Source organism: Porites lutea, chromosome 3 (genome assembly GCF_958299795.1).
Source record: "Porites lutea chromosome 3, jaPorLute2.1, whole genome shotgun sequence".
NCBI lineage: Eukaryota > Metazoa > Cnidaria > Anthozoa > Scleractinia > Poritidae > Porites > Porites lutea.
Genome location: NC_133203.1, coordinates 13,930,449 through 13,952,172, shown reverse-complemented (window position 1 = coordinate 13,952,172; position 21,724 = coordinate 13,930,449). Strand labels below are relative to the sequence as shown.

General features: G+C 38.6%; 3 protein-coding genes across 6 annotated transcripts; 1 reads left to right on the top strand and 2 right to left on the bottom strand.

Moving 5' to 3' along the window:
• The first annotated feature begins 984 nt into the window (after positions 1-984).
• On the top strand, positions 985-10,372 carry LOC140930555 (octopamine receptor beta-2R-like). Of its 4 annotated transcripts, XM_073380276.1 has the most exons (3): positions 1,001-1,075; positions 1,640-1,716; positions 9,243-10,372. In XM_073380276.1, the coding sequence occupies exon 3, from the start codon at positions 9,371-9,373 to the stop codon at positions 10,238-10,240; it is 870 nt and encodes a 289-aa protein (XP_073236377.1). In that variant the 5' UTR covers positions 1,001-1,075; positions 1,640-1,716; positions 9,243-9,370; the 3' UTR covers positions 10,241-10,372. The 4 variants fall into 4 exon arrangements, with proteins under 4 accessions (XP_073236376.1, XP_073236374.1, XP_073236377.1 ...); XM_073380275.1 differs by lacking the exon at positions 1,640-1,716 and having other exon boundaries at positions 985-1,075; positions 9,243-10,371; XM_073380273.1 differs by lacking the exon at positions 1,640-1,716 and having other exon boundaries at positions 992-1,075; positions 8,860-10,372.
• Positions 10,373-12,361: 1,989 nt separating this feature from the next.
• Positions 12,362-15,527, bottom strand: LOC140929489 (uncharacterized skeletal organic matrix protein 2-like). Its single transcript, XM_073379267.1, has 3 exons — positions 15,396-15,527; positions 13,223-13,414; positions 12,362-12,904 (listed from the first exon to the last, which is right to left on the bottom strand). The coding sequence occupies exons 1-3, from the start codon at positions 15,451-15,453 to the stop codon at positions 12,609-12,611; spliced, it is 546 nt and encodes a 181-aa protein (XP_073235368.1). The 5' UTR covers positions 15,454-15,527; the 3' UTR covers positions 12,362-12,608.
• A 548-nt stretch (positions 15,528-16,075) lies between these two features.
• Positions 16,076-17,617, bottom strand: LOC140929400 (uncharacterized). Its single transcript, XM_073379201.1, has one exon. The coding sequence runs from the start codon at positions 17,571-17,573 to the stop codon at positions 16,893-16,895; it is 681 nt and encodes a 226-aa protein (XP_073235302.1). The 5' UTR covers positions 17,574-17,617; the 3' UTR covers positions 16,076-16,892.
• Between the last annotated feature and the right edge of the window lie 4,107 nt (positions 17,618-21,724).

Below are 21,724 nucleotides of genomic sequence, written 5' to 3'. Positions count from 1 at the left end.
TAAGAAAAAAAAATACCAAGTTTAGCCTGTGACCAAGCTATCGATGGGTGGGTGTACGGTGCGTGCTCCCCCTCCCCCCTCCGTCAGCTCTTGATTCGTTTACGAGCAATCTCAGGGGCACCCAACGGCAATTTTCGGAAAATATCTGTTCGGAAGACGATTTGAGATCTAGAATTTTCGGAACATTTGTTGTAAAATTTCTTGCTTGCCTGCCTCTCCTAGGATTTTCGAACATCTAAAAAATGGTATAATTACCCATTTTTAACGGATTTTTGCCCTAATAAAGGCCACCTAGAATTTTCGGGAGCCTTTTTCTGGCTGAAATTTTCGAAAAGGTAAGTTTTGATCCCTATAATTTTCGAATCACTAGACTTTCAGCTAGGAAATCCGAACAGATGAAAAGTTTTTAGGGGATAAAAATATGCCTATATCTACCATTAAAATACTGAAATACGTTCAACAATGCTATGTTAAGTGGTTTTGAAGTATATCCTCGTCCCGGGGGGGCACTTGGGTATTTTTTGGGTGGGTATGTGCCGCCCCGGACTCCAAATTGGCACCCCGTTCTAAAAAAAATTTCCCCTAAAATTGATACCCCGTTCTAGAATTCGCCCTAAAACTGATACCCCATTCTAGAAATGGGCCAATTTTTTATACTCCGTTCTAGGGTGCAAGGAGTACAACAGTTTGCTTGTTAACGCATTGAACCGTATTTTTAAAAGCGATCTGTCTTGAATAATTTCAAATGGCTGCTTACAAAACTGGAGCTTTCGTGCGTTCGAAATATTATACCCCGTTCTAGAAAACGCCCCTGAAATGGATACCCCGTTCTAAATAAGGAGCTTCAAAATCACGACCCCTTTGGGCGGCACATACCCGTATAGATAATGTATGGGAGTACCCCCCCCCCCCCGGGATCCTCGTTGGGTGTCCCTGAATCTGTATTGCGTTACTTTGTAATCAATTCAATATATAAATTGCTGTGCCATTAACAAGATGCATTATATAAAAAGGCAGGTTTCACTCCAGTTATCATTGTGAACATTTGGATTAATGAGATGGAGCAGAACGTCAAGTAAGTTATTTATTCAGGTTATTATATTACCCACTATAACAACCGGCTTCAAAAGTTCTTATGTACATTTCTCCATTTGGCACGTGCTCTTAAAGCAACTTATAGTAGGATGGGCTCCTGCTTATAGTCATTTTAACCCTGATTGACCACGTAGTAAGTCGAATTTATGTTAACGTCATAACGTCAGTGGCGATCAGCTCTCCTACTTTTATCTATACATAAACTGTCAGAAACTGTCTGCTTCAAAGATGTGTAGCCAATTTATCTTCGCTCTTTTATTTTAAGAATCTTCGTGGCTTTCCCATAACACTTTGATTGTGGCATGGAAGTTGATCGATTCTCCCATCTAGTTAATTATTTCATAACTGTATATGTTTCACACTTCAATGAATAAAAATATTTCTGAATCGGCACGCAAAGTAGCTTAATCCGTCAAGATTTATCCGCCAACGTAAAATAGTGACAGCTGATAAAACTGCTGAATCTCATAATTTTTGCGTGAGGTCGATATTCTCAGTTGACTACGGCGTTCCTTTAAAATGCCTTTTTCTTTATATCTTCCAGCGTTTTGTAAAGCCACATTGTAATTGACTTTTCTCAGAGATGCACTCTTTATTAAGTCATAAGCGTCATTTGATTTGGTCAGTAGAAATACTTTTTATTTATATCGTAGGAGTTTGATTGGCACTGTCCGAAGATATCAGGAACTGCGTAGGCCCAAGCTAAGTATGAGAGACGTGTGGTTTCACATTGCGATATCCTTACAATGGCCGTGAACATAAAGGATTTGTATGGGAATTCAGGTAAAAGATTCAAGAAGATAAATACTCGCTTGAATTTTCAATAAAATACACCTTACCTTATTTACTTTTGCGAACAATTCTTTAAGAAACAATTGGACAAACAGCAGCGAGGAAAAGCCGGATCTTGTTGAAGATCAGGATCAGTAATAGACAAGGAGATAACGCTAAAAGTTGAAGGCAAGGCTGATCGGGCAGCTAAGGGTTGATAATTTAAAAATTTATTTGCCCAATATTTCGACGAGACAAAATAGTCTTCATTAGGGGCTAGAAACCTAAAATTGGGTAAATAAATTTGTAAATTATTAACCCTTAGCTGTCCAATCAGCCTTGCCTTCAATTTTAAGTCTTATTTACTTTGCTTGTTTTGCTTACTCCCAAGGGAGGGGGGAGGGTGGGGGGAGGGGGAGGGTGCTTGTTGTGTGGTTGTTTTCCCGATCCATTAGGGTTTTTAATCGCTTAAAAATCGCCTTAAAAAGTGATTTGCTGCCAAAGGGAAATCCCTTAATTAATCGCAATGTATCGGGAACCACATAGCAAGTAAAAACAAGCAACGTAAATAATTAATGTAAGGTGTATTTTAGTGAAAATTCTAGCGAGTATTTATCTTGTTGAATCTCTTACTTGAATTCCCATCATACAAATCCTTTATGTTCACGACCATTTTAAGGAGTACGCAAAAAAGAGACCACACGCATTAATGATTAAACTCTCATACTGAGCTTGGGTCACCTGTGGGCTAATATGTCAAACCATTGTCACTTCAGTAATGCAAAGCGGAACAGCAAGTGGTAACGTTGCGAGTATGCGCGAGCCGCTGGACGGAAGTTTGTGGTGGTATTGGATCGCAGCGAATGCAGCAAAGAAAAATGGCGCCTCTTTTAAAAATTACCATCGTCTTAGTCATCTGTTCTATGTTTGTGGAGTGCAGATAAGACAAAGTCTTCTTTGTAATATGCGAGATTGGTCTCAAGGCTAATAAAACGCAGATCATTCACAATTTTGCGCGGTTTGTGGTCCATGAGTGATTATTGTTTCGTGTTTTGGCTTGCGCGCGGACACGTCGATAGGGTTCTGCGTAACAGCTGCAAAACTCCTCTATTAAACACTGGATAACTGGGAAAAAATCTCTTCATGTAAGTTGTGACCGAGTACAAAACGTCCGACGCTTACGATTTGAATAAAACGCTGTGAAAAAAAATTCTAAATGCTAGTCTGTTTATATAGTTATAACTGCAGTTCTTGCGACAATCCCCTTGCAATAGTACGATTTCACGTCAGTTATGGTTCAGGAACGCCCTGTTTTTCAGAGATGTGCAACCTTAGTGCAGTGATTCTGCCAGTGATTACTTTTCAGAGATACCCCATCCTAACCACCCGTGGCCAAAGCAGGTGCAGTGCCCTAATTCTGCGACTGATAAAATTTCAAAGATATCCCACCCAGGGCTATGAAATTGTATGTTTCCTTTTTTGACTAGATGATATAAAACTGAAGACCCAAAATCAAGAAATGACATCTATTAAATCTATATGATGCCTTAACTTATTCAGGGGTGTAGGCAGAATTTTGTAATATGGAGGCTCTTGACTCCAAGATGCCCCTTATACTTCTAAAATAAAGAATTAGATGAGCCAAAACAGGAGTGTGGTACAAGATGTTTCATATTGCAGATGTTTTTTATTGAGGTAACCCTAACCATGAAAAATCCTTCCCTTTACTCCCCACACTTCTACATACTAGAAAATTGCAAATATGCACACAACAGTGAAAATACTTAAAACAGTAAAGATCATAGTCATATCTAAAACTGCATTTTCTCTCCGAGACATTGAAGTGAATTTTCTGCTTCTGATACTTCCATGCTTGCACTCATTTTTGCTTTTCATAAATTTTGTTGTTGGTATTTTCTACTGCACATGTGTTAATTATTTAAGATATAACTAATAAGGCCTAGCTCCCTTGACTAGCTCATATCTGGGCTAAGATTAAAAAATTGAAAATGAGAGAAAATTAGCTCTAACTTTTCCTTTTCATTCAATTTCAACATGAGGAGAACATAAGGATCTTAAAGCCTGATATTTATAAAGTCTGACTTTATGGTAGCTTCAAGTGAGCCAATGTATGACTCATTAAAATTTAAGCTTGTCTGTGTGTCTTCTGGGGCACCAAGGCTATTTGACGCAGTTCAGGATGGAGTGACAGACCCTTGACAGATGGATGGAGTGACAGAACCCAGGTTTAGTGCTGAGCATCTCATAGGGAGCTCCTGCAACAGGAAAAAGGCAAATGAAATTTTTCATAACTTGTCATCTTGCGACACCAGGAGCATCAATGAGACTGTTTCAGGGGCAATTTTACATAAAATTAATTGCAACTTGTGCAGCCTATGATATATGACTATATACGCTACTACAGTGTATACACAGCCAAACCGACATTGGCAAGCCAAGTGCTCCTAAATTCATGTGCACAAACACTGAATATATGAGACCCAGAGTATCAAAAGATCTATTTCTATCAGAGAGTGAAAAGTTACCCCTATGGCATTTAGTTGTTGCCCACAACTAGCGATACCCCTTTAGATATTTTTTCAGGATTTGTCAAGTGTCATGGATACGAATTTATATTCAAAAAGGAAAGAAATCTTTTGGATAGAAAAGGAATAATAACATTTATGATTTTTGTAAGGGTACAAATACATTGTATCTGATGAAGCTAATTCTTATGTGGATGCCAATGTAAGGAATCAAATACAGGGATTTCATGTCCAGTGGTGTCTGTACTTCAAACAGAAATGGCAGTCCAGCAAGTGCAAAGGTGAACAAGGGCAAGAATTGTTTTGCACTTGAACTTGTGCTAGTGTCAAAGTGGGAGTAACATTGTAATGGTCATATGAAAATGCATTAAATCACACTTATTAAATCACTTTTATAGTAGGGCAGGGAAAGAATGCACATATGTGTATTTTCATATTTTATACTGATTTCGGTTATGTTTCAAGACATTAAGTAAACATTTTAAGCATAACATTACAATTCTTTTAGGCGCCAATTTTGTATGTATAAACAAATCATCATTGAATAATTATCAGAATAAAATAATCTTCCAAATGGTGAGGATTCTGGTCAGTGAATCTGAGAGCTTACAGTGCATGATTATTAAAATGCAAATTCATCAGTGTTCCCCCCCTTGGATGCAAAATCAAACATTCAAGAATGAAAGAGTGTTCCGAAACAATGCTCTTACAAATAAGTTTTGTTGGGATATACTTTTACATGTTAACGAAAAATCTAAAACAAGGTTGAAAAGGACAAGAAAAATTTGTCCATCTTTAACGAAGTTTTAGCAAATAATATTTCACAATCCACCGCCTCGATCTCTTTATCTCTGAGAACAAATAATCGCCATAGAGCACCAATGTAAACCAGAAAAGCAAATTTTCGAAAATGGAAGGAAACATCCGACTATGGCCTTACTTGTAAGAGTAGGAAATTTGCTTATTGATTTCATGCCGCTAAATAGTATCAAAATACTCGAACTTCCCCCCTTTGAATTAACCATTAAAAGTGAAAATACGGAGTGACCGAAAGAGAAGTTTAACCTGTTTAGTCGCTTGTGTGGGATATATCACTGGATCTCGCTGTACGGTCAGGGTCAAATACTACAAAAATACCAGGGTCACATAAATTACGTTGAATTCAGGCTGCTATAATTTTAACACATAACATTCGATGATGCTGCTCCACATTTCACAAAGTAAATCAAGGGGTATATCTTACCTAAACGTTAGGCAGCTCTGCAGATCGTGGACGATAACCCAGAAATCCGTGACCGCTTGAATGTCAACAAATCAACATATCACAACAAACGACCTCGTGAACGCTTTATCTGCTTCATCAGAGGAGCCAAATGGACGAAAATTAAGAACCTAAATGGTCCTTCTCCCATACATGACACTTCAACATGGCTTAGCCAAAGTATCCAATCTATAAGACATGTCTGTTGTCGATTGGGTATGCAAAAAAATCTCCCTTGAAAGGGCTTCAGAACGGCTTTCGGCCATTACGATTTCCCGTCAACAAGTGCTTCCCAGCAAGTTTGACGCATGCGCAAACGTTACCACTTGCTGTTGCAAAGCGAAGGTTGTCGTGATGTTAGTTGTTTCTGTAACTTCAAGATTTGATTAAAATCATGCGTTTTCTGCGGTCTTATGAGAAAGTTCGCGCGCGACTGGCATCAGTGATGGGAACATTGTTTTTCCATTGATGATGTTGATGAAGATGGTGATAATGATGATGATGATTATTATTATTATTATTATCATTATTATTATTGTTTCTAAAACTGTTAAAAATAAAAATAAAAACTAATGAATTAAATAACAACAACAACAACAAAATATAACGAGAAAAACGTTTTGGATCAACATGGCGTCGAACAATTATGTTTTAACCAGTCCTTATCGGGTATAGACAGCCAAAAGCGAGACAAAATATTTATCAACACAACCTCAAATAAGCGCGATAAGCCTTTTTCAGCATATTTCCCCTTATCAAACATGTTATCGGTGCAAATCAATCTTAAAATGAGATTGATTTTTAAACATTGCAAATCAAAACATTGCCAATATGTTTTTTTTCCACGTGCTGGGGATTTTCACCTAAAAAAGAGGAAATTTATCGAGTTTTGGAAGAAGGATTATGCAACTGGAAAATACCGGATCAAAAAATAGTATGCACAAGGGTAAGCACCATATATGTTCGCGACGTATTTTTAAATAAACAAATAAACCCCCCAAAAAAGGAAATTCAGTAGACCCGGGAAATTGTTTAAACTAACTTGTATCCAGACTGCGCGCTCGGCTGTGTGTATTCTACCCGAAGATATACCCTCAATTCCTTCTGTTCCGTTAAAGACTGGAAAGTGACACCCCTTCTCAAGATCTTCAGAAACGATGATACATCTAACATCTCTCGTTAGCCGGTAGCCTGCAGGGTCTTATGTGATTATCTGTTATAAGGAGTCAGTGCCAGGGGCTTTTGAAAGTAAGTAGTGATAAACGGCTTCCGACAAAGAAGCGCTTTGCGCGGCTCGTACTCAAGGTTCCTTGCAAGAGTTTCGCTACTTAACTCTGACGTAAGTAGAAAAAAGTCTTCATTGAGATACGTGTACACCTGTAGTTCCATCATACATGATTTCATCGTCACCATTTTCGACTGCATAAGGTGGATTCTCAAAACTTATATCACGGGCCTGGTTCAAAGGAACGACGCAGGTGCAAACACAAAGGACTTTCACACGTTCATGCAGTTTTTACCTTGCGTTTGCATTTGCGTTGTCCCAGTTCACACGTGTGAAGCGCAAACAAATGAGTAAATGCAAGCGCGCGAAAGAAAATGAAAATTTCTCTATTTCTTGCATCGGCGCTTGGCCTTGCGTTTCGATTTGTGTCAAGTAAGGTCATACGTGTGCCTCCTTGCGTTTCCATTTTCGTTGCGTGAGTGAGGCAGGAACTGATCACTGACATTATTTTACTTTTAATTTACATGCATCTTTCATTAAAAAGAAAGCGACAAGGACGTATTTTTTCAATTTAAAAACATAACTCTGACATCCTGATATGCCGACCCCGTTACATGGAGTTAATATTCTACACTTCGTACGGACGAATAACAAATAAAATCAGCAAAAAAAAAGAAAAGAAAAAGCGTGTTAACGAAATCATTCCTGTCAGAAAAAAAGGAAAAGTTATTTTTAAAGACAAACGCTTGAATTTGCTCAGATACTTGATAGGCTGTAATTATCGACAACTTTTTATTATAATGGCATCATCTACTATACTGACCCACACTCAAGAAAAAATATCTTTGATTAATATTATCAATAATTGAGCAGGGAGAAACTATTTCAACGAACATTATATTATGTGCCGGTTAGGAGTCTTAGAAGAATGACGTTAGTATGAGACAAGTGCGAAAATATAATAAAAGTTTTCAGCCTCAATTTAGAAAGCCTTATGTAATAAACTCACGAAAAGAAATAAACTTGAAAGGAAAACTTTAATAACAGTTTCTGTCCACTCAGGTGTACTTGTATGAACAGTGAGTTCTATTCTGATCCGCTGTAAAAATTATTCAGCCTTAATACAAAATACAACTGATTGTAGTTTTATTCAAATAATTTTTAAAAAATCGAGGAATCAGAGTGAGTTTTTTTTCTTCCAGATTTATTTCTTTATCTCTTGCATCGATTCATTTGCACTCATAATTCAACGTCAATTTTGATCATCACTTACCTAGGAAATCGACGTTATTAAAAACTGCATTTGTGTGGTTTGGCAAAATGCAAAAAAAAATCATGTCAACAATTTTCTGCAACAGAAGGCCAAAGAAATACTTGTTTATCTTTTGCAAAGGGCTTGTCAAATTGTCCATACCAAGAGCTCTTCATACCGTCTATACTCAGAAAAACGATAATTTAGTGCTGTAATATCAGCCTCATTTGCTCTTTGATGTTGATGTTCTTACGAACGCGTAGACTATTCTCAATGTGCTCGATGTGTTAATCAAAGGTATATTTTTAAGTGAGCCTCCATTCGTTTAAAAATGAGCGTGCGCTAATATTAATGTTAATCACATTTTATTTCCTAAAAAAGCCAAGTTTGTTATTGCAATAGGCATCAAAAAGGTAAAAAAGTGATAGGGAAGTGTATGTCATTTTAATAGTAATGTTACATCATTTTTGTGTATCCGCATGATTTTACTTTCCGGGGATGAAAAAAAAAGGAAAAACATTTATTAAATAAACAATTTTTGACACAAGTAATATAAGAGGAGACATTTGACAGTTCAACCCAAGCAGAATTTTACATGTTTATTAATTAATGTCTTTTTTTTTTGAAAAAGAGACTTTTCGTTTTCAACTGGAAATTGTTGTTGACACTTTATTAACTAAAACAGTAACGTCCACCTATCATTTCCTAGTTTCAGGAAATTTGGGGTAGAGAGAGGGCAACTTGCGAGGTAGCATCGACTGGAAACCGGATATTCTTCGCGACAAGTGCTTAAGTAACAACCAATAAAAAAAAAACAACTGTATAAATCTACAATCCATTCATGTTACTCTCGCAACAGGACATGTCCTCTCTATTGAGCATCTTGATTGTTATAGACTTGACTCTTGAAAACTGCCTGTGGAGGCCAAACAAAGCTCTCTGATTAAACTCACCAACACTGAGCAAACTGTAACATTCAATTTTGTGGGACTAATTGCATATGAGCAGATGTTAGGTTCTTTATCGTGAAAGCGGTTAGTTCTAACTGAAAATAAATTGAAGGTAGTTAATGAGTTTCTCGTTCTTTTTCAGTTTCCACCTTATTTGAATTAAAGATAGCTGACCACGTCACGGGATCACTTTCGAGAAATCCACAATTCTCATGCGTCGCTTTCAAATCAACTGTCAAAAGACAGCTGTGAAGATCTTCATTCAGTACGATGTCTTGGTTTTACATCCTTGGTTGGTTTCCAAGCGTTGTTGCAGTCTTTGGAAATGCCCTGGTTGTGTTTTTAATTGTTTCCCGGCCGCGATTACACACACGGCCTAACTGGTTTATCACGTCCCTGGCTTTGGCTGACTTTGCTGTTGGTTTCATCTATTTTCCGACAAATTTTTTGTGTGGTGAACGTTCCCTTTGCAAGAACGAAATAGCTCAAGATATAGCTGTGCTGGCGATTTATTCATCAGTAACGAATTTATGTGCTATGACAATTGACCGTTACATAGCTATCATGGAACCTTTCAGGTACGTAGCATGGATGACTACTCGTCTTGCCACAATCATTATAGCTCTTGCGTGGCTCATACCATTAACTCTCGACTACATTCCAGCTTTATGCACCCGCCTGGGAAAGTGCAACTTAGAAAGCAAAGTTCTCGTATCGACCAAGATGATTTTCTTCGAAATTCTTCCCTGTCTGTTTTTGCTTATAACTACGACAAAAATCATAATTACTGCTAGAAGACATTGGCGTAAAAATGCTCTTCTTAACTCCCAGTTACAATATAATGAGCCTAATCGCCAAAAAACGAAAGACTATGCCGCAGCTAAAGTAATCGTTATTGTAGTTGTGATTTTTCTTGCCTGCTACTCCGTTGAACTGTACAGTGTTGTTGGTTTTCTAGTTTTTTCTTCTCCTCCATCAAAAGAAGTTGTGGAAGTTATTAGTTTCCTTATACCAGTAAATTCTGCTGCAAATCCGATCGCGTACGCTCTCCTCAAACGAGACATTCGAAAAGAACTCAAGAAAACATACAGGAAGCATCTAGTCCCAAGACCTCGTTTCAGTGCAAGTACAGCTGTTTGACTGAACTAAATCAGTGAATGTTATTGCACGTGGTATCGTCGACATCCATTGGTCTCGAGTACAATTGATACTAAGGAAAAAATAAACAACAGTGGGGCTAGAATGAATTCTTGAAGGATTCCACGAGTTAACGTACAAAACTCATAACGTTGTAAGTTCTTGCGTTTTCAAACGTTGTAACCGAAAAAATAAAAATAATAAAAAATAGATTCTGAGTAGTCTCTTAAATTTCGGAGTTAAACAAACGACTCTTGTAGTCTACCGCAAAACTATTGCACGATTAATATGCATGGTCACATGGACCTACATGTTCTTTGAAACGTTGAGGTTTTCTCGAATATGTGCAATACAATCATGTGCGCTGGGACTCAAGAGCTGGGAGAGGGGGAAAAGTGAACATAACCCTTTTTAATTTCTATACTTCTTAGAGAAAACTTCTCCAAATCGTTCCTATACTTAATCAATCCCACGAAATATGCATACTTCTTTAAACAGCGACCGTTGCGTTGGCTAATGCATGATGAAGTGCAATTCAGCCATATTTTGAGGGGTGGCAAAGGGGTCTCCCCTGACAGTTAGGGGCTGGCATGAAAGGTGACCTTTCTGCCGGTTGCCAACTCCATTATGAAGTTCTCGAAAGAACCGTATGGTTGAAAACTGCGATATCTACCCTATGAGGTAGGTAATTATAAGGCCTTGTATTAGTCTTACTCAGAAGAAAAACTCGATATTAACTCAGACTCTTCTCAGGGTCATTTGAACAGCATTAAATACGATGGCTTACCGAAATCTTGAGTTGGGAAGTAGTATCATGCACTATATATTCAGCATACAAAGAAAGAAAATATACTAAAAGAAGCTACTAACCTCAACTGTATAAACACTGGTTTAAAAGTAGACAAGAACGCACTTACAGCCGCCGTCAGTGTCGCCTGATTGGAGATTAGATCGAGAAATGAGGAGGCGATTAATTTTACACAAAACAGGGTTTACTCGCTAAAGGTTTTTTACTTCCTACTTTATCGACGTCGATACTTTTTGTGATTTAGTACGCGTTATACCAACGACCGGAAATCCGTCTGCGGTCGCAGGCTATACGCGTGTATAAATACACGAAAATTCAACGGCTTCGATTCAAGAGAAACTACATCATTGCCAGAGATCAAAAAAGTGATTTACATGGCACGTCATTTCAGTCATCACCGGAAAAAAAACCGAATGCTCATCACAAGACTTGTTTGCATACATTGAAAGTTCACAACACCCGACCATCGCAGTTTTGCTAATTCGACTGCTCAGCAGTGTTCACTTGTTCCAAAGTAATCAACGCTTTCAAGTGATAAAATTCGTGGATCGACACGTTTCGGAAGAGCTCTCGTTTCGCAACGATTCTTAGTCCCAGTTTCCACGGTCACCGCTAGGAACTCCTGGCACAATGGTCCCCTATTTGTGTCCAAAATATGAAGAAAAACGCGTCGCAGACTAATAAACGGTTTTGTTAAAGGGTTTATGTCACGCCATTTGCTATCAATTGAAATTTAAAAATAATGGTCCAGTTTCTTTATACAAGACTATATTTAGGCAGTGAAACTGATTTCTGTCGTCTTTCGCAAAGGATGGCAAGGATGGAAATGGATTAAAACTTGAGCAATTTGGGCGAACTTTTTCAAGTTTTAATGATATGCCTGAACAAGTCATCATGCAAGGAAAGTAAGAACAATAACCAAAAATGATATGATGTGATATGCCGTAAATTTTTGTATGGTTTTGTCCATGTGTTATAGGTTGGTTTTGGCCAACTCTTTATTTTCTCTGCGAGACATCAACTTGACACTGGGACTCTTGCCCCCCAGAAGACACGTGATATAGCGTGATTCTGTGGGTGTTGAGAGTTCTGGGTCAGAGCTTAAATCAGAGTGCGCGGATGTTTTTCACCAGAGCTTTTTCTGGTTATTACGCCATACTGACGAGCCCCAAAGAGGGCGAAACAGCTATCTATGGCTACAATCCCGCTCTGTTTTAAGTTCTTTCGGTGTCGTGTTGCTGTCTTGCAGAGTTAACTTTCACGTAGGACGATCAGCATTGCAGTATTCTGCTTGCAGAATTTAATATGTCTAAAAAGAATAAGTTCGTTTGATATCTTCTTCATAACTCTACAAAAGCATTGTGTGTATTGGGAAAAGCACTAAGTAATGACCTTAGCTTTCAATTGACCTAAAACAGTAATATCCTCATGACATGGCGCATTTATAGCTTCCTTTGTCCCTGTCAGAAAACAGACATCACTATTGACAGCTACTGGCTATCTATGACTATTGTTTTTCCTGCCCAGCTCAAGGCCAGAAACGGTCCACAAAACGTTTACTCTCTACATATACAGATTTTTCAAAGACATATTCAGGGCAATGAATACAGAGGCAAGTATTCCGGTGAAGGGGTAAAATCGGCAGGCGTGGCTGCTAGGGGTAATGTTGGTGCTACTCGTCAGCTTTACGGTGGGGTTGGTGGAAGCTGATGGAGCAACTGTGGGAGAAGGCAGAGGAACAACACTCTGGTTATTGCAGTCGTTAGCTTGACAACACTGAATGTCAAATGAACTGAGGTCCACGGTCTCATTACTAAAGAACTGGTCGAAGGCCGTTTTAAACTGTAGGCCAGTGTTTCCTGTAAAAAAAGTAGAAGACCGTTATTAAAACGGATTTTACGCCTATTCAACGTTTTTACTCATTGACCGTGTATTGAAAATGTCAAGTTAATTATTAGAAACAAAGAATGTGAGGGACACAGAGAGCATGAAATGGGAGCTCCGCTTTTAGGTAACCTTAGAAAATAAATAATTGGCTGTAATTTCATTGTGCAAAATACATTGGTGCTGGAAAACAATACATCATCGCCGAGAGCTGCTGAAGAGTTTTTCATCTTTCTTTTTTTAAAAAATGTGTTGTTTATGGTTAAATATCGGGCGTAAATATTGGCACTAACCAGTGCAGTTTCCACAGCCTCTTGCGACTCCTGAACTTATGTTTCCTCCTTCCAAGTATCTCGCTGCAGCTGTGTAGCAATGGGTGGTACCAAGGTTGGGAAAGGTGTCGTTAGAGCAGCTTATTTGTTGTTGATTGGAATCGCAAGTTGCTAAGTCATTTTCTAAGCAGTGGTTACATGTGGCCGGGTCACCTGTGCATGTGAGAATCATGATATATACTCAGACATTATTGTTATTACTATGGCAATAAGAAAAATCTGAAGGCCCTAGAGTGAAAAATTAGCCACACAAGGTGCATAGCATAGCCTGTGGGCGAAGCAAAAACAACACATTTTTCAGCAATTCCTCTTCTTTGGACTGGTTTTCGGATAATTAGCATAAGAATGCTTTAAATGAGTTTTGCAACAAAAAGTGCATATTTTCCGACTAATTGGACGTAACTATTTACCTTTTTTGTCGCGCATGTGCACAAGCCAATAATATATTTCGCCACATTAGCAGTTTTGTTTTCCACTTTCTCGTCTTTCTTTTGCACGGAATTGTGGCTGGCCAACCTTTTAGGAAAGGGACAAATTTAATCTTCAAAGAGTTAAACAGCGAAATTGGCAGTGGGTTTTTCCTAAAATGTTACCTTTTTTGTAAGTGTAACTCTGTTAGGATTGGTCAGAATATCCGAAACGAGAGCTATCGCTAGAAAAGGTCTATCTTTGCTGACGTTGTTGTTTACTAATGAATTTATTAACTTAAACTGAAACCTAAATGAGTCTAGGAAGGAAAATATGCATCGTTCCATATGAAACGAAAACGACCAAAGCAGTCGTCGAAGGGTTCAAAAGTACCTAGTTAAAGACTGTCCACAGTACATTAAAAATGTTTTATAAAGTTCAATTTCTTTCACCTGCACTAAATATGCCTTGCTATATGTTTGATAAAAGATAAGGAAAATTTGTTTAAAACTGCCTAAAACTCTAGCATATTTTAACACGAAAACTAAAAGTTAGTGACCATCGCGGAAAATATGTTGAATGTTACCCAAAAAGTGTACTCAAAAACGGAAACATTTGTATTCCCTAGAGCATACTAAATTTGGTTATACTACAAATTTGCCAAAATTGAGTGACGCCTTTAAGATATTAATACGTTGAAGTCTCTTAAAAGTAGTTCAAAGCTTTGTAACGACTAATATATAATCAGGATTTTTTTTCTATTTGGCAAATATTAAGAAAAAGGTCCCAAGTCCTGCTGGGGTGGATGCTGAAGCAAGCCGGCACTACCAGAATTTAATTGCTTTCCGTCAGGCAGGTGGCCCAGTTTAAAAAAAAATTAATCGAGAGTGCTTTATATAAATTTGCGTCTTAACACACATTAAAAACAAAAGACTGAGAAGATATAGGGATTATAGAGGCTAACTCTCACAAACTCTTTCACCGGTATATGAATTGTCCTCTCTTGTTGAGAAACCAATATTCTCTACTTTGAAGATGTTGACAATTTTTGCGCAAGGCTAAAGAAACATCATCATAATTATCACGTTCGTAATTACTTTTCAGCCGGGAAGCAAGAACTTGCACGCAGCCTGTAAACGAGCCGTTTTGACCTCAAGAGAGGGAAGAAACGATTTCAAATTATTAAGTATAGTCTCAGCACATGAGAAGAGAGCAGAAAAGGTTAAAAAGTTAAAATCCTCCAGTCGGTAAAACCTGTTACCATGGAGTTGCACCGGCGAGTACACGGTCGACCAGTGCAGCGAAACCACTCTTATCCTGTATAGAGCTTACTAATCCCCCTCTTTCTATATATATCCCTCTCCTTGATCATGATCTTTTTGTTTGAGAACTTTGAAATATGAACATCAGTTATAGACGGGATGATAGTTATGACAGTTAAATGATAGAAGATGATGGTTCGGTGTCTATAAGTAATTCCCCCAAAATTGGACATTTTTCTTTTCAACGTCGGTCCTATCAAAAACCAGATGACTGCAGCGAATCGATTGTTTGTTAGAAAGGTTAGCTGCTGCCTAGAAATTCTTAAAGAATTCTTTTTTGCGCTGATTTCTAAAACGTAGACATACTGAATGCTTGAACGGATATAAATGATATGCACTTTGGGGACAAATGACATAAATAAAACGGTTAGTGATTTATTAATACAGAATGTGTACGTACTTACCCATCGCTAATGTAATGCAAGCACAAATCACTAGGAATAAACAGCGGAAAACCATCATGCCAGCGACTTGTATCAGCACAAAAAGTCCAGCAACTGCAGAATCCAGCTTCAAGCCGCGCTGTCGCTATAAACAAACCGCCAAGCGTGCCTCGCTCAATTAAAAACAATACAACACCCAACATATGAATTCCGCAAAACTTATTGTAAATACATTTCAATTATGGGGGAGAGGTGCTTAAATTATTAAAAAGTTCATTCTCGGCTTTTGGAGAAGAAACCCTTATCAAGCAAGTGTTGTTGGGGAAGAAAAATTATGAGAAAAAGGGAACAAAAAAAGTCCACCTTCCATCCCCAATCTCTTTTCCCACCTCACTAAAATTCCAAATATGAAACAGTCTTCTTGAGTTCATGGCTGGGTGGTGGGAAATAATTTGCATCCGGGGATTCTTAGCAGGGTGTGCACTCTTCTTGGTGTTTAATAGCTTTGCAAACTACGACGCACCGCCTGATTAGAATCCATGATACAATACATCTATTATCATAGTTTTATGAACCATACTGACAAGTTCCAGAAGGAAAGTTAGTTTCCAAGATAGCAAAAAAGGAAATACACCAAAATTTCCCTAGCATAGAAATATGATATCAAGCAACAATGTGATACTTTACAGTAATGTGGAAATAGTTTATTCGTTTATTTATCATGACTGTTAAAAGTACAACGTTTGAAATTCAAACATACAGAATTCTTTTAATCTCACAGGGATTTTTGCTAAACACTACACTGTAAATTCCTGACGTTGGATTTTAATGGTATGTCTAATGTCGGAAAATTCGTCTTTAGCTGATTTCAAAGATTTTTGTTTATCGTTATCATGGTAATATCGATTTTACTAAAAGCTTGATTTTCATTTAACAAACTTCAATCCAAGGTCTGTTAGTGGTGAAAATTTTTTGGCAATCGGATAAGGATAAAATCGCTTTTGAGTCGATCGAAAAATATCCGTTTGGTCTCCGATAAACTGTATTAAAACATACTTAAGATATTCATGTCTACAAACTTTTGCCAACGTGACGTATTCATCAAACTTTTATAAGCTCACGAAAATAATAAAATGGAAGAAAGTGATTAACACTGAAGTTACTTCTTGACACATTGGTAGAAAAAAACGCGAACACGATCTCAGTCTACCTCAGTCAATTATTACATCCGTTCGATTTTTGCAAACAGATAAAGTTAGGCCAAAAGAAAAAACTAGCAAAGAGAAAACACTTGTATCCCTTAAATAAAAAGCAATATATATCGAATTTATGCAAAGACACGGGAGAACAGAAGAAAGCAAAACATCCAATATTCATATCCAATTATTATTTCCAAAGGCTGAGCATTAACATGTTATGTCCACTTCTTAAAACTCAAAGTTTTTGATGATCATGAGCTTACGTCATTTTTTTAGTAACTTTACTAAAGGCTTGCATCACATAATAAACTTCCAGTGCTTACTTGCAGTTTACTGGCTTTTCCACTTTCCACCAGCTTTTTGGATACAAATGTTTCATTATTTCAATCCCATTTCTCGGAACAGAAATAGAAAAAAAACCGAACTTTACTTTGGGCAGCGGTCTTTCTATCAATCTTGAAGGAAAGGAGTGGTATAGTTGAAAATGGATTGGCTCAATCCATGGCTCAATTCCAGGCCTCTTCATCATTCCCTTATAATCATAAAACACAAATAGATCCAGAAATGGCCACACGCCTTTTTCAGAAACAGTTACTCTAGAATGAAGACGCAATCTATTTTCTATCAGCAGACCGGCATTCGTAAATTTGGCCTCAAATTCTTCAAATTTCAGTTGGCTAAAGTTGTCGTCACCTTTTATTGCAAGATCGACGTCGTCGTCCCATGGGAGGGGACCCTCAATACCTCGCAAAGGCCCCCACAACGAACCATACATCAACCAGCAATCGATGTCCATACTTTCCAAGACGGCATGCACTTTGTGCGTTAATTGCACAAGGCGGTCTATTTCCTCTTTAGAATTGTTGCATTTCGGCATTGGGCCAAAGGGATTGTTTCCTGTATAACGTCCTGGCGTATTGAAGTTTATTTTTAGCCACACTATAATGGCTATCATGAAAAATAACAATACCAATGCTTTGAAGGCTGCTGTGAACTTCATAATGCTCCACGTTATTCAAAGAAACCTACACCGCCAACTGTGTGTGGCTTTCAAAAGACCTGCATGGGTAAACAAGAAGAAAAGAAAAAAACACATTAGGTGAAATTTACGCAAAACAACTGATTCGCTCCTTGTAAGTGAATCCAAGACAGTCTTGGATTCTGGATTCCAATCGTTAAGATTCCTTGAGCTGTATTCCGGATTCCAAAACCCAAGATCCGGATCAGTTCTGCAAGCAAAATTTCCTCGGAATCCGGAATCCCTTAAATGAGGTCAAGTAATGGTAACCTGTCCCCTGAAATCCTAGTTTTCGTTTGTTTGTTTAACCAACTAGCTGTCCATATATCCTCCGCAGTCTTGACTTTCATACGCGCGCACGACGATGAAAGTAAATAGAAAATAGAAGGACTTTGAACAATCTAAACGAGGGGAGAAAAGGTGTAAATTTCGAGGCAGAAGTCGTATAGTGATTTACGTCCCACCTCCCAGATGGGACCAGACAGGCAACAGAAAGGCTGGATGTTGTTTATGAGCAAGGTTTTTTGACCAATCGCGGAAAGGCTGTAGTATACCAGGTCGTCCTAGTTTTAAAAAACAAGCTGATACAGACAGAAGATGTGTAAATTGGAACAAATCTTGAAACTTTCTCGTGTCTCAAAGAGAAGTATATACTGTACCGACGGTTGGCTTACTCTGTTGCCATACAGAGGGCCAGTGCAGCCAGAGAATTTAGGAACTGTCAAGGCGGTGTGCGTCACGAGATTCGACCAATCAGAATGCGTCATTTGTTGAGCGATTTTGGCGCTTGGAAAGAGCCGTTTTAAGAGGTGAAATTTCGCTTTATTCTAAGCTAGTGTAGGTAACTTCGTCAATTTACCGCCGTAGAAAGTTGTTGGAACACTTTATCTTGATAGTAGTTGCTTAATTTTTAAATATTTTGCTTTCTTGAGCGTTTTTGACAAGTTTGAATTGCTCGGTCATGTGCAAGCCGCAATGATGATTTGAGTGTTATTTTCGCCGTTCTTCTTGGATTCATTGCTGGTTACTGTTAGCGGTTTTATCGGATTATTTCGGTCAGCTTGTTACTTCAGCCTTTCTTCTATGTAAATTTTGGGGTCTACCCGGGTCTACGGCTGTTAGTTCCCCGTTATGAGGCGTTGAGAGTGTCTTGGAATAAACAGATTGTCTCAGCCAAGTAGCACAAGTCCCGGGAAACGGGCTGAGACACTTACCGAAGCGAAAGCCGACGTGAAACGAGTAACACAAAATCCAGGAAGAGTTTGTTTCATTTTAAACCAGAAAAGGTAAATAAGTTTGAATAACCTTTGGAAACAAAACATTTTTCATAACCCAGTGGAAACTGACGACGTGTCTTTAAAATAATTTGCATGCAATGTGTGCTATGTGTATGCAAATCCTCATGACTGCAAATTTACGTATGTAAATTTACGCGAGGAAATAAATCTCAACCAAAACATAAAACCATTATCGAAGATCTAGACAACATCATCATCAAGATTTTAAAACAGCGCTACACTGCGCTCACTTCAATGAACGTACAGACAAGATTGTGTTTTATTTCCGCGGCCGTAGATTCGGTGAAATTCCTATTTTGCTGTAGCTGTTCGGGTGCTACTTTTCGTCTGTTTTTCTCTCGCCTATAGAAGATTTATTTGCTTATAAGGATTAAAAACAGTCATTGTTTGCAAAATAATATGAATTTGTCGATGAAAATAAAATTGTTAAGAGAGACGATGCAAGATTTCTCACCTTGCTCTTTCCTCCTTGCCCGGTTAATAAAGTCAAACAAAAGTTACTATTAAATGGACAAATTTTTTATTTAAGCAAATCCAGCTATGAGCTAAAGATCTCTTTCACTCTTGTGACATAAAAATATACATATAAGCATAGCACTAAACAGTACCTAAAATCTTCTGAGAAGCAGGAAATCGCCGCCAAAAATTGGCTAAAATCGCACCTTCGATCGTCTCCGAAGCGCGATAAACCTATTGAAATTACCTTATGAAGCCAATAGCAAGCATCTAAGGCCAGTATGAGATCTTGAAAATTCTCCAAATCGCTCTCCTCCGTAATGTTTTTCAGAAAAGGAAGCAGTATTTTTATCCCGGGTTTTGATCCATCTCTCTCACGAGATGCGAACTCGACCGTGTCACGATTGAAATGAGGCACATAAACAGTTTTACCCATGAACCTTTGTCAGTCGTGAAGCGACACCGCCTGGGAACTGTCCAAAAATTACCAGACGAAGTTTTCTTAGCAAACTCCACGGCTAACTTGAGCCCCCCAGGGGAAAAGCTGAAAGAGTTTTCTAACTTTCGTTAAAGTCGGTAAATAAGGTATAATTGCTGCAACGGACGCCTCGACAATTTCCAGCCTTCGTTGCTACGTGATGGGTCGTCAAACTTCAGCAGGAACAACACACTGAATTTGGAAGGGAGTACTGCTCGAATTTTAAAACGGCTTCAAAGGGAAGGCTGACAGCAACTCTGTTTTCACAAAAAAGGTTCATTTAAGAAAGAAATTGACAGTTAACAGTGTAAGTAAAAATCAAACAACGAAGATGGGGTGTCAATTTTACCTATTCATTTTTTAAAAAAATCAGCATTTGCTGGAAGGTTTTTGTCAGATCATTACAATTGCAAGCCACATCAACTGAAGTACAAACATTGCTTAAGGCGGAAGCCTCGCGTTTGAAGACAAAAATTTCAACTGTCATAACCAAATTGGTGTATCGCGCTGCGCGTTTGCAAACTTCGAATGGGTTTTTCCGTTCCGTCAATCATTTGAGTAGGGGCGGAGTTAATGCAAATCACGATGCAACGCAACCTAGTTCCTAGGCGTTTCTTCTTGATCCATTGTCCGCGCGAAGTCTGGGAGAGAGCGGGCGTGAGAACGCGTTCTCGGCGAGTATCTCTCGGTGACGTCACAGCTCATGGTAGACTCCAGAAATGACCGAGTCGAAAACGCCTGGGAACTAGGCTGGATGCAACGATCTCGCCCAGCTTGGCCAACAAAAACAAAACTGAGAATGACTCTAGACTGCTCAAAATTCTTTCACTGGAGAGACTGACTACCCTCACATTCTTCTATAACATGATCTTTATAGCCAAATTCGTTGTATCCCGCTGCGCGTTTTGGAAACTTCGACGGAATTTTGGGTTTTTCTGTTCCCTCAATCATCGTCGCGGACCTCTTAGGAAACACAAGTTTACTTGTGATTGGTGCATTTCGATCCACTTTGTTACTTGTTTCTGTGTTTCAAGGTTCGTGACCGCCCTGCACCGGGAAATAATCGACTGAATTTTCTTCGAAGATTTTTCTGATCTTTCTTATTCTTGTCTCTTGCAAGAATAAAGCAATGTTTGCCTCCTGCCCTCTACAAAAAGTTCACTCGTCATCGCGATTTCCTCCGCTGTTCTTTAAGGGCAAAATTCAGACAACGTGAGTATCCATGCTATAAAACCGACTTAAGTTGATCATGACTCGCGAGGATTTGCCCCTCGTTAACTGTGCCGATGTTAATCTCGACAAGGTTTTAAACTTAAAATTTTTTAAATTAAAATTTCTCTTATTCTCAAACCCAGTTCACACATTGCTCCGAACAAACCAGAATGGGTTCAGGCGGAAGCCGATAACTAGCAAAGGGTGATCGGCTGCTGGTTCAACCAGTTGGTAGGTTCTCTTGGTCCGCTGGCACTATGAAGAACTAAAGAAAGGATCAGAGCCAGAAATTTGTGGGGCATTAATCACATTCATCGACGTTAGAAAAGCCCTCGATTCTATCAACTGAAGAAAGACGCTCAAGGCATATGGCATTCCAACACAAATGCACTGGTGGGCGTAATGGGTAAAATTGCGAGGAAAAAGGAGTAAATGTGCTTTCCCCTGACGGTGAAACCGAACTCTTCAAAATCACCACAGGCGTGCTACAAGGAGACACTCTTGCCCTTTACTTGTTGATAATAGTTTTGGACCCATGTACTGCGAGAGGCTATTAAGGGTCACGAGAAAAGTCTTGGACAAACAAGCAAGCCAAAACAAGTTCGAAAAAGTCACTGACGTAACTTTGTAGACGAAATCGCTCGTTCTAGTGATCAGTTACAAAAAGAGTCGGAAATGAGCTACTCGGA

Excerpts from the sequence above, each read along its gene's own strand:
- LOC140929489 (XM_073379267.1), bottom strand. The coding sequence starts at position 15,453 with ATGATGGTTTTCCGCTGTTTATTCCTAGTGATTTGTGCTTGCATTACA. Across the intron at positions 13,415-15,395 it reads TTGCATTACATTAGCGATGG|GTGACCCGGCCACATGTAAC; the intron begins GTAAGTACGTAC and ends TCACATGCACAG. Across the intron at positions 12,905-13,222 it reads AGGCTGTGGAAACTGCACTG|GAAACACTGGCCTACAGTTT; the intron begins GTTAGTGCCAAT and ends CTTTTTTTACAG.
- LOC140930555 (XM_073380273.1), top strand. The coding sequence starts at position 9,371 with ATGTCTTGGTTTTACATCCTTGGTTGGTTTCCAAGCGTTGTTGCAGTC.
- LOC140929400 (XM_073379201.1), bottom strand. The coding sequence starts at position 17,573 with ATGAAGTTCACAGCAGCCTTCAAAGCATTGGTATTGTTATTTTTCATG.